Source organism: Palaemon carinicauda, chromosome 33 (genome assembly GCF_036898095.1).
Source record: "Palaemon carinicauda isolate YSFRI2023 chromosome 33, ASM3689809v2, whole genome shotgun sequence".
NCBI classification, from domain to species: domain Eukaryota; kingdom Metazoa; phylum Arthropoda; class Malacostraca; order Decapoda; family Palaemonidae; genus Palaemon; species Palaemon carinicauda.
This window is the reverse complement of record NC_090757.1, coordinates 6,724,711-6,735,607: the sequence shown is the minus strand read 5'-3', so window position 1 is coordinate 6,735,607 and position 10,897 is coordinate 6,724,711. Positions and strand designations below refer to the sequence as shown.

General features: G+C 34.6%; 2 protein-coding genes across 3 annotated transcripts in view; one reads left to right on the top strand and one right to left on the bottom strand.

Moving 5' to 3' along the window:
• LOC137625832 (protein SpAN-like) overlaps positions 1 to 10,897 on the bottom strand; it is a 301,309-nt gene that overhangs the window by 188,959 nt on the left and 101,453 nt on the right. The gene's annotated exons all lie outside the window — the stretch shown is intronic.
• Positions 1 to 10,897, top strand: part of LOC137626032 (uncharacterized) — a 55,456-nt gene that overhangs the window by 7,453 nt on the left and 37,106 nt on the right. The window contains exons 2-3 of the mRNA XM_068357116.1: positions 9,385 to 9,442; positions 9,589 to 9,698. Coding sequence (XP_068213217.1) covers positions 9,385 to 9,442; positions 9,589 to 9,698 — 168 coding nt within the window. The remainder of the gene's footprint in view (positions 1 to 9,384; positions 9,443 to 9,588; positions 9,699 to 10,897) is intronic.

Here is a 10,897-nt window from a genome sequence, read left to right as displayed (position 1 = left end):
AATATACTGATGCTTATAATATGCGTTCAGTATATATATATATATATATATACAAATATGTATATATATATTTGTATATGTATATATATACATATATATACATATAAATATAATATATATATATATATATACATATATATATAGGTACATATATATATACATTTATTTATATATATATATATATATAGAGAGAGAGAGAGAGAGAGAGAGAGAGAGAGAGAGAGAAAAAAAAATCTTATATAAACATCCATAATTATGCACGCTGTAAATGTCAACTCAAGAGAACGACAAAATCGTTCGTCACCAAATTTCCAAATTATTTTGATTCAACATAAACATCCATCTCACCTTGAGGTTCTCATATAAAAAACGAATATTGATTAATCACCTGACCTTTATATTATGTAAATCCAGCATGATTGCCTCCTCTACTAAACCTCAGACAGTTAAGTTTTTTTTAATCTCTCTCTCTCTCTCTCTCTCTCTCTCTCTCTCTCTCTCTCTCTTACAGTAAGGACAGGCAATGTAAATGAGAGAGAGAGAGAGAAAGAGAGAGACACTAATACCTCTCTCTCTCTCTCTCTCTCTCTCTCTCTCTCTCATATACATTGCCTGTCCATACTGTAAGAGAGAGAGAGAGAGAGAGAGAGAGAGAGAGAAATACCCCCTCTCTCTCTCTCTCTCTCTCTCTCTCTCTCTCTTTTACATTGACTGTCCATACTGTAAGAGAGAGAGAGAGAGAGAGGTCAGATGTATTGGTCTGACCTCTCTCTCTCTCTCTCTCTCTCTCTCTCTCTCCTGCTTTATCTACAAAACCCATTAACAATACATAAAAGTGACATTTATTGATAGCCTAGATTCTGTCTCACCCGGATGCAGACTTCTGCTCAATTTCCATCGCCATGTGCTGCTTAACTCCTAGCTCCTTCCAGGATACAAAACCCCCTTTGTGATATCAGGGTAGTCCTCCAGAACACCATTTGGGGCCTTGTTATCATCTCGGCCATTGTTTTAATGTCTTTCTTGCTATGCGGCTATTTGGAATCTCTCTCTCTCTCTCTCTCTCCTCTCTCTCTCTCTCTCAGGCTGCTATTGGCATCATAGGATCCATCTTTTTGCCCTTGATACATACATATATACATACATACCTATATGTCAACACTATATATATATATATATATATGCATATATATATATATATATACACACACACACACATATATATATATATATATAACATATATATATATATATATATACTTAATTTGGTCAAATTTAAAGATTACTAGATGATGTAAAATACTTATTTTGAAAAAGTGATGACTTCATGTACACACACATACAGTATACACACACACACACACACACACACACATATATATATATATATATATGTGTGTGTGTGTGTGTGTGTGTACTTTGACAATATCTTCCATTCTTAAAACAAGGTCACAGGCAATAATTAGAATCTCTCTCTCTCTCTCTCTCTCTCTCTCTCTCTCTCACACACACACACACACACACACGCACACACACACGCACACATCAAAATGTCTTTTCCTAATGACAGCATTTTTCGTAGGGAGATTAGTGGTTGATTGTCTTTATTCTAGCTCAAACGAAATCAGATCATGAAGAAATCATGTATTATTATTTTCTAAACTGTCTGACTTATTCTTGGATAGCAAAGCTCTCTCTCTCTCTCTCTCTCCTCTCCTCTCTCTCTCTCTCTCTCTGTGACATACTGTACGTTACAGAAGTAGAGTAGAGACCTCAACACCCCAAGTAAACCAGATTTTACCCAATTAATCTGGACTCGTATGTCTCTCATACCTTAGAGAACCAGATTTCACCAAATTAATCTGGACTCTCTAGTCTCTCCTGCCTTAGTAGACCAGATTTCACCAAATAATCTGGACTCTGAATTCTCTCATACCTTAGTAAACCAGATTTCACCCAATTAATCTGGACTCTCGATTCTCTCATACCTTAGTAAACCAGATTTCACTCAATTAATCTGGACTCAATTCTCTCATACCTTAGTAAACCAGATTTCACAATTAATCTGGACTCTCAAGTCTCTCATTGCCTTATTAAATCATATTTTCACCAAATTTATCTGGTCTCTCGAGTCTCTCGTGGTTCAGTAAACCAGATTTCCCAAAATTAATCTGGAGTCTCAAGTCTCTCACGCCTTAGTAAACCATATTTCTCCCAATTAATCATGACTCTCAAGTCTTTAATGCCTTAGTTACCAAATTTCACCTAATTAATCTGGACTCTCAAGTATCTCACACCTTAGTAAACCATATTCCACTCAATTAATCTGAAATCCTAAGTCTTTCATGCCTTAGTAAACCAGATTTCATCCAAGTAATCTGGACTCTCGAGTCTTCCATGCCATAGTTTACAAGATTTCTCTAAATTAATCTGAACTCCCAAGTCTCTCACGTTTTAGTAAACCATATTGCACCCAATTAATCTGAAATCCCAAGTCTCTCATACCTTAGTAAACCAGATTTCATCCAATTAATCTGGACTCTAAAATCTTTCATGCCATAGTATATTAAATTTCACCCAATTAATCTGGACTCTGAAGCCTCTCAAGCCTTAGTAAACCAGATTTCTGGACTCTCAAGTCTCTCAAGCCTTAGTAAACCATGTTTTGCCTCTCAAGCCTCAGTAAACCATGTTTCACCCAATTAATCAGGACTCTGAAGCCTCTCAAGCCTTAGTAAACCATGTTTTTACCCAATTAATCAGGACTCTGAAGCCTCTCAAGCCTTAGTAAACCATGTTTTACCCAATTAATCTGGACTCTGAAGCCTCTCAAGCCTTAGTAAACCATGTTTTACCCAATTAATCTGGACTGAAGCCTCTCAAGCCTTAGTAAACCATGTTTTACCCAATGAATCAGGACTCTGAAGCCTCTCAAGCCTTAGTAAACCATGTTTTACCCAATGAATCAGGACTCTGAAGCCTCTCAAGCCTTAGTAAACCATGTTTTACCCAATGAATCAGGACTCTGAAGCCTCTCAAGCCTTAGTAAACCATGTTTTACCCAATGAATCTGGACTCTGAAGCCTCTCAAGCCTTAGTAAACCATGTTTTACCCAATGAATCTGGACTCTGAAGCCTCTCAAGCCTTAGTAAACCATGTTTTACCCAATGAATCTGGACTCTGAAGCCTCTCAAGCCTTAGTAAACCATGTTTTACCCAATGAATCTGGACTCTGAAGCCTCTCAAGCCTTAGTAAACCATGTTTTACCCAATGAATCTGGACTCTGAAGCCTCTCAAGCCTTAGTAAACCATGTTTTACCCAATGAATCTGGACTCTGAAGCCTCTCAAGCCTTAGTAAACCATGTTTTACCCAATTAATCAGGACTCTGAAGCCTCTCAAGCCTTAGTAAACCAGATCTCACCCAATTAATATGGACTCTGAAGTCTCTCATGCCTTTTCTCGTACAAAGAACCTACTCAAATAAAAAAGAACGTTCGTAATAACTCCTGGTGGAGGAAAGTGTTTTTCTTGACACTAGTGGATCCAAGTGTTAACAGATGTCGGGTTAAGAATAAGAAAGGGAAAAAAGGGTCATTCATTGCTTTGGTCTACACCGTTGCTCTTCCAAGCTGAGAGTGAAGCAACCGTTGCCCAGATGAATGTTCTCCCCGCTGTTTTATTTTAATTAAAAGCAAGTAATTAACGCTCGCGTGGATGACCATAATGAACTCCTACATGAGACTATTATCTTGAGAGAGAGAGAGAGAGGAGAGAGGAGAGAGAGAGAGAGAGAGACTTTAAATATATGTGTATAGATCGTTTGAAAACAAAGGATTTCATTATTAAATAATACACCATTAACAGATATTGATGATGAAAAACATCATCGAATATTAAAAACATTAACGAAACTAATATTAATAATAACGTGGAATCATTATTTTATTGCAATTCATGGCAGGAAGATTATATATGCTGAAATAATGCGGCTTGAAAGTTTTTTTTTTGGGGGGGGGTATTCTAACAAAGCCAGACAGTATCAACTTGGTTCCCCCTCTGGTTACCGCTCGTTTCCCCTTTCCACGTAATAAGACCAAGTTCTGGCTTGGGTACTGTTCTTACTTCTGCCGCTCATGAACGAACCTTAAAACTTTAATCCAACTTTAGGGGTGTGGTGGCCTACTTGGTAACGTCCTTGACTGGTGATCGCCAGGCTGGGGTTCGAGTCCTGCTCAAACTAGTTATTTCCCTTGGTCGCTGCAACCTCACCATCCTTATGAGCTAATGATATGGGGTTTGGGAACCTATAGGACTATCTGCTGACTCATCAGCAGCTATTTACTGGCCCTCCTTGGTCCTCGCTTGGGTGAAGAGGGGTCTTGGGTGCTGATCATATGCATATATGGTCAGTCTCTAGGACATTGTCCTACTTGCTAGAGCAATGTCACTGTGCCTTACTCTGCCATCTGCCATTCATAAGCAGCCTTTAAACCTTTAAACCATAATGATAGGCTGCCATTTGGCAAAGACTCTATAATAACATTTTTTTTTTTTTTTTTTTTTTTTTTTTTGTGGAGGAATTCCTTCAATGACTTCTTTTTCCAAAGTAATTCAATGATTCTTTTAAAGTTACAACGAAATCCCTACATCTGTCATTATTATTATTATTATTATTATTATTATTATTATTATTATTATTATTATTATTATCCAAGCTACAACCCTAGTTGGAAAAGCAAGATGCTACAAGAGCTCCAACAGGGAAAATTAGCCAAGTGAGGAAAGGAAATAAGGAAATAAATAAACGATATGAGAAGTAATGAAAAATTAAAATATAACATTTTAAAAAAACATTAACAACATTCAAACAGATAATTAACATAGAGACTATAAAACGACTTATGTCAGCCTTTTCAACATAAAAACATTTGCTGGAAGTTTGAACTTTTGAAGTTCTACTGATTCAACTACCATGGCCACAAGAAATCACGTTAACTTAACAAACACTAAAGTTACCCTCTTTTAACAAAGCGGGAAAATATCCAAAACAAAAACTTCGCTGGGGGAAAGTTCAAAGCAATAGTGACAAATGTCATTTAAAACAGCAAGTCATTGAAGGCAAAATCATTGGCAAAGAACCGGAAACTCTGTACTCTGTTGTACTCAGTAACCTTTTGTAATCACCGGCGGGAATTCAGATGTGTGTGCGTGCATGTGTGCGTGTGTGTGAAGATCAAGAGATAAGGACGACGAGATTCCTTTTACTTGCAATGTTTCTTTGGGCTGGGATGGTATGTTAGTTTGTATATATGTATGTATGTATGTATAGGCATATATATGTATATTTATACATTTAGTGTGAATAGAGTGTAAGCACATTGCATGCATATACAATTATATATACAGTATATATATATATATATATATATATATATATATATACAGTATAAATATTATACTGTATACATTGAAAGAATTAATTTTGCACGAAACATAAACAAACTTGTACTTCACAAAGGGATCGAATGCAGTCCTATTAAGTAAAGATCAGGGTGTATATATATACATATATATATACAGTATATATATATATATATATATATATATAAACTGTATATATATCATATAAAAAAGCAAATCTAAATACAGGCACAAAGCATGCTTCGAGCTCAAAACTATTATTAATTTCCGGGTAAGGTTCCAGTTCCAGTTTCATCAGAATAGATACTCACCAGAACGTCAGCCGGGCAAGTCCAACTCCTCACTGTGTTGCCCAACCACAGCAGTAGCCTCTCCAGTACACAGATTAAACTTACGGTCCCGCGCAAGGATCGATCTGCTGCCATGCGAATGCTAGGCGAACATATTTCTACTGTACTAGCCACGACCGAAAAATGGTGAATGCACGAGATAAATCTCTCTCTCTCTCTCTCTCTCTCTCTCTCTCTCTCTCTCTCTACTAATGTTCCAAAAAATCACGGACGGGGCGCCGCACATTGTCCACTTCCCGTCCTTCGGCGGGAGAGGACGCCCAAGGGCGTGGTCTGGGCGTCTGCAGATATGAACCGTGAACTTGAGATGATGTGGGATGAGAGTTTGGGGCACAAGGCTGCAACATACGGATGGAAGGAGGGAGAGGGGGACGAGGGAGGGGGAAGATTGAGGGAGAGGGGGACGAAGGAATTAGATGGAGAAGATCGAAGGAAAGGGGGACGAAGGAGGGGGAAGATTGAGGGAAAGGGGGGACGAAGGAATTAGAGGGAGAAGATCGAAGGAAAGGGGGATGAAGGAGGGAGAAGAGATAAAAGTATGAGAAGTGGAAGAATGGGGGAGAATGGAAGATAAAGGGAGATGGGGGGAAGATTGAGATAGAGTGGGAAGATGGAGGAAGTGGGGGGGATATTAAGGGAGAGGAGAAGATGGAGGGAGAAGGGGAAAGAAGGAATGAGAGTATGGAAAAGGAGAGATAAGGGAAGATAGAGTTTAAAGGTTTAAAAGCTGCTCATGAATGTCAGAGGCAAGGGACAGTGACATAGCCCTATCAAACAGGACAATGCCCGAGAGACTGACCATATATACATATGATCAGCGCCCTAGCCCCCTCTCCACCCAAGCTAGGACTAAGGAGGGCCAGGCAATGGCTGCTGATGACTCAACAGATAGACCTATAGGCTACACCAAAACCCGCAATCTTTAGCTCACAAGGATGTTAAGGTTGCAGTGTCCAAAGGAACTAAGCAGTTTGGGGAAGAAAATGAGGACAATAGAAAGGTTAGGGAAGGAAGGAAGGGAGTAGAAAAGAAATAGGGGATAAATAAAATTACGAAAATAGAACAGACAATAAGAAAGAAATTATATAAGGAAATAGTAGGAGAATATCCATGGAACAAATAAAGAAAATAGAATAGGCTATAAGGGAAATAAAATAGGAAATAAAGAAAATAGAATAGGCTATAAGGGAAATAAAATAGGAAATAAAGAAAATAGACTAGGATATAAGGGAAATAAAATAAGAAATAAAGAATATAGAATAGGATAACAGAAATAAATTAGGAAATAAAGAAAAAAAATAGGAAATAAAGAGAATAAAATAGGAAATAAAGAAAATTGCATATGAAGTAAAGGGAATAAAAATAGGAAATAAAGGAAATAAAACAGGAAATACAGAAAATAAAACAGGAAATAATAGAAATAATATAGAAAATAAAGAAAATGGAATAGGATATAAAATAAGAAATAAAGAAAATAGAATAGGAAATAAAGAAAATAAGATGGGAAATAAAGAAAATAAAATAGGAAATAAAGAAAATAAAATAGGAAGTAAAAGAAATAAAATAGGAAGTAAAGAAAATAGAATAGAAAATAAAGTAATAAAATAAAATAAAGATAATGGAATAGGAAATAAAACAGAATAGGAAATAAAATAAGAAGTAAAGAAAATAGAATAGAAAATAAAGCAATAAATTAAAAAAAAGATAATGGAATAGGAAATAGAGAAAATAGAATAAGAAATAAAGGGAATAAAATAAGTAATAAGATTGGAAATAAAGTAAATAGAATAGGACATGAACAATGGGGGACCCCTTCTCTCCAAAAATGGTTAAATACAAAAATATTTAAGTAAGGGACAAAATATTAAAGAAAAAAGAAAAAAAAAACATTATTTTACACTGGTGTGTATTTCATCCTTTTTCATTTTTCTTATTTAAAGCCAATTTCTTTTCCTCTGGTCTAAAATTCTATTACTTTTAATTCTTTTAATACTATTAATTCTTCTTAATTTTTTTCTAATTCTTTTTATTTTATTCTTTTAATTTCAATTCTTTTACACCTTATTCATTTATTGCATTATCATTTGTTTTAATTGTCGATTATTATTTCTAAACCACTATCACATTTTACTTATATTTCTATCTTTATTATATCCTAATACTACATCGCTTTTGATACTAATTACGATTCTTGTTTTTATTTCCAGAAGACTTCCTTTCTTCGTAATGAATAAAATGATCGTCAAATGTTAAGAATTAAACTCACAGGAGAAAATGAACTAAAAGAGTGTATACAAGGTTACGACGAAGAAAGACTTGCTAGGCAACTAAGATATATATAAATAAATTATATATATATATATATATATATATATATATATATATGTATATATATATATGTATATATATATATATATATATATATTAAATATGTGTGTGCCTGTGTGTATACAAGATTAGTAGAAAGAAAGACTTGCTGGGCATCTAAGAATATATATAAATTATATATATATATATATATATATATATATATATATGTATGCGTATATATATATATATATATATATATGTCTGTGTGTATACAAGAATAGTACAAAGAAAGGCTTGCTAGGCAGCTAAGAAATATATAAACAAATCATGAAAAGAATAAAATATTGAACAACTTGAAAATGGATAAATGAGAACGTCTAAAACGCATTATAAAATGCCTTTCCTAAAGGTATCTTCTGGAATAAGGTTTGGAATCCATTAACTCAAAACGTACCAAGTGAAAAATGATGGAAAATCAAGATACACCTTGTAAGAGAGGGTTCAGAAATCTCTTTGAAAATTCTGTAGCTTGAGTACCAAATGGGAAAAAGGGTACCTTATGTAGGAAAAATTAAGAACATCGTTAAAAACTGATTAACGTAAAGGGTACATTGTGTAAGTAAAAAGATAGTTAAAAATTTACTTACTCATGGTACCTTGTGTAAGAAAAAAATAAAAATATTGAAAAATAACAAACTTGAAGGGTACTTTATGTAAGAAAAAAAAAAGGTAGTTTGAAAATTTACTAACTCATAGGGTACCTTGTGTAAGAAAAATGAAGAATACCGTTATAAACTGACTAACGTTAGGGGTACTTTGTATAAGAATAAAACGTAATTGAAAATTTACTAACTCATAGGGTACCTTGTGTAAGACAGAAAAATATCATTGAAAACTGACAAACGCAAAGGGTCCCTTGTATAAAAAAAAATATAACTGAAAATTTACTAACTCATAGAGTGCCTTGTGTAAGAAAAATGAAGAATATCGTTATAAACTGACTAACGTAAAGGGTACCTTGCGTAAGAAAAAGTGAGAGAATCTCGTTAGTATCACACCCAGGAACATGACTCTTAATCAGAGGAGAATTCAACGCCATGACAGGTCTCCACAATAGCCCAGTTTCAGGTGTTCGCCTATCTTTAAAAGGTGCCAACTGACCTTGGACCATGACATATCAAACTTGCCGGTTGAGGACGAAGCATTACTTGTTTGCATGCCCAGAATGTTGTTGGACAGTGCGCCTTACATTATCTGCCGTAACAGTGGGAATGTGAACAAACCTTTTCATTTTCTTAGGTAGCAATGTCCTGGGCATGGGAACGAAAAGTGGTCAAATCAAATGGTATATTGAGAGGTAAATATGAAATAGCCAGAAACGATAGAATAAAAACAATTTGGTTCATCGCATTTAATAAACAGTTTTTAGTCTTGGAAGCAGATATGGACAGACACACAGAGCAATAAGTAGAGTCAAATATTTCCTGTTTATGTGATTTTTAGTCTTGGAAGCAAATATGGACAGAGACACAAAAAGCAAGAAGTAGAGTCAAATATTTCCTATTTACGTGATTATGAACAACAGCAAAAAAAATCAAAAGCAATAACTTCACGTAGGTGGAAAGAAAGAATTATACCCTTCATTTAATCAAAAGTTCAAATTTATTTTTCTGATTTCTTTCAATTTTTTAAATGATCAAAATCGAAGGACAACATCACAAAGAACACTTGGATTTAATTTCAAAATTTCAACTAATTTCTTTTTTTTTTCCTTTTTCATGATGAGTATTTTAGTTCCAAAAACCAAAAACAAAGTTATAACAAAAAATAAGGATAGAATTATCGTTTCAATCACTAATAGCAGTCCAATTCTCTCTCTCTCTCTCTCTCTCTCTCTCTCTCTCTCTCTCTCTCTCTCTCTCTCTCTCTCTCTCCAATGCCACATAGGAAAGAATTTAGCGATATACATAAATAACAAACAAACATGACAAAAAACCCTATTTTGACGACAAACTAAAGTCCAGAAAAGGTGTCTCGCTGTCACATTACAGATAAAGAACCCAAACATCTTGTGTAAGAGCTATGTGCATTATCATCATCATCCTTCGTCATCATCATCATCATCATTATCATCATCATCACGGCCGTTGTCATGTGAAAGTAAAATATTATCCAAGCGAGGAGTTTATAAAGCCAAAGAAAATCACTCCAACCTTAACACTTAATGCCAAGTCATCTGCCGGCCGGTTCTCTCTCTCTCTCTCTCTCTCTCTCTCTCTCTCTCTCTCTCTCTCTCTCTTTGTTCTCCTATATATGTTTGCTGTATATATATTGCATGATATCGATGACACCAAACATGTTAACTCAAAATCACTCTCTCTTACAGTTTTCTTTATTCTCCTTCTTTATCATTTCTTTATCCCTATTATATTATCCAATTGTTTCTTATGCATTGTGTGCTTTATTTGATGGAGGCTGAGACCATGGAAGGGTTATATTTGGTTGTTAAGTTAAATTACACTTCCTTAGATTGGGTAATTTCTTAAGGAAATGCAAGAAATATTGAAAAGAAAATTCATAATTCTTTACAAAAACACTGACGAATGTAAATAAGAATGATCAAGAATGAATATTCAAGAATAGAAACAAAATGTTATACCTTTAACTCTCTCTCTCTCTCTCTCTCTCTCTCTCTCTCTCTCTCAATACATATCTAAATAGGAATGTCTACACTAGATTCTATACTCGATTTATCACCAGATCACTTTCTTTATATATATATATATATATATATATATATTATATGTATATA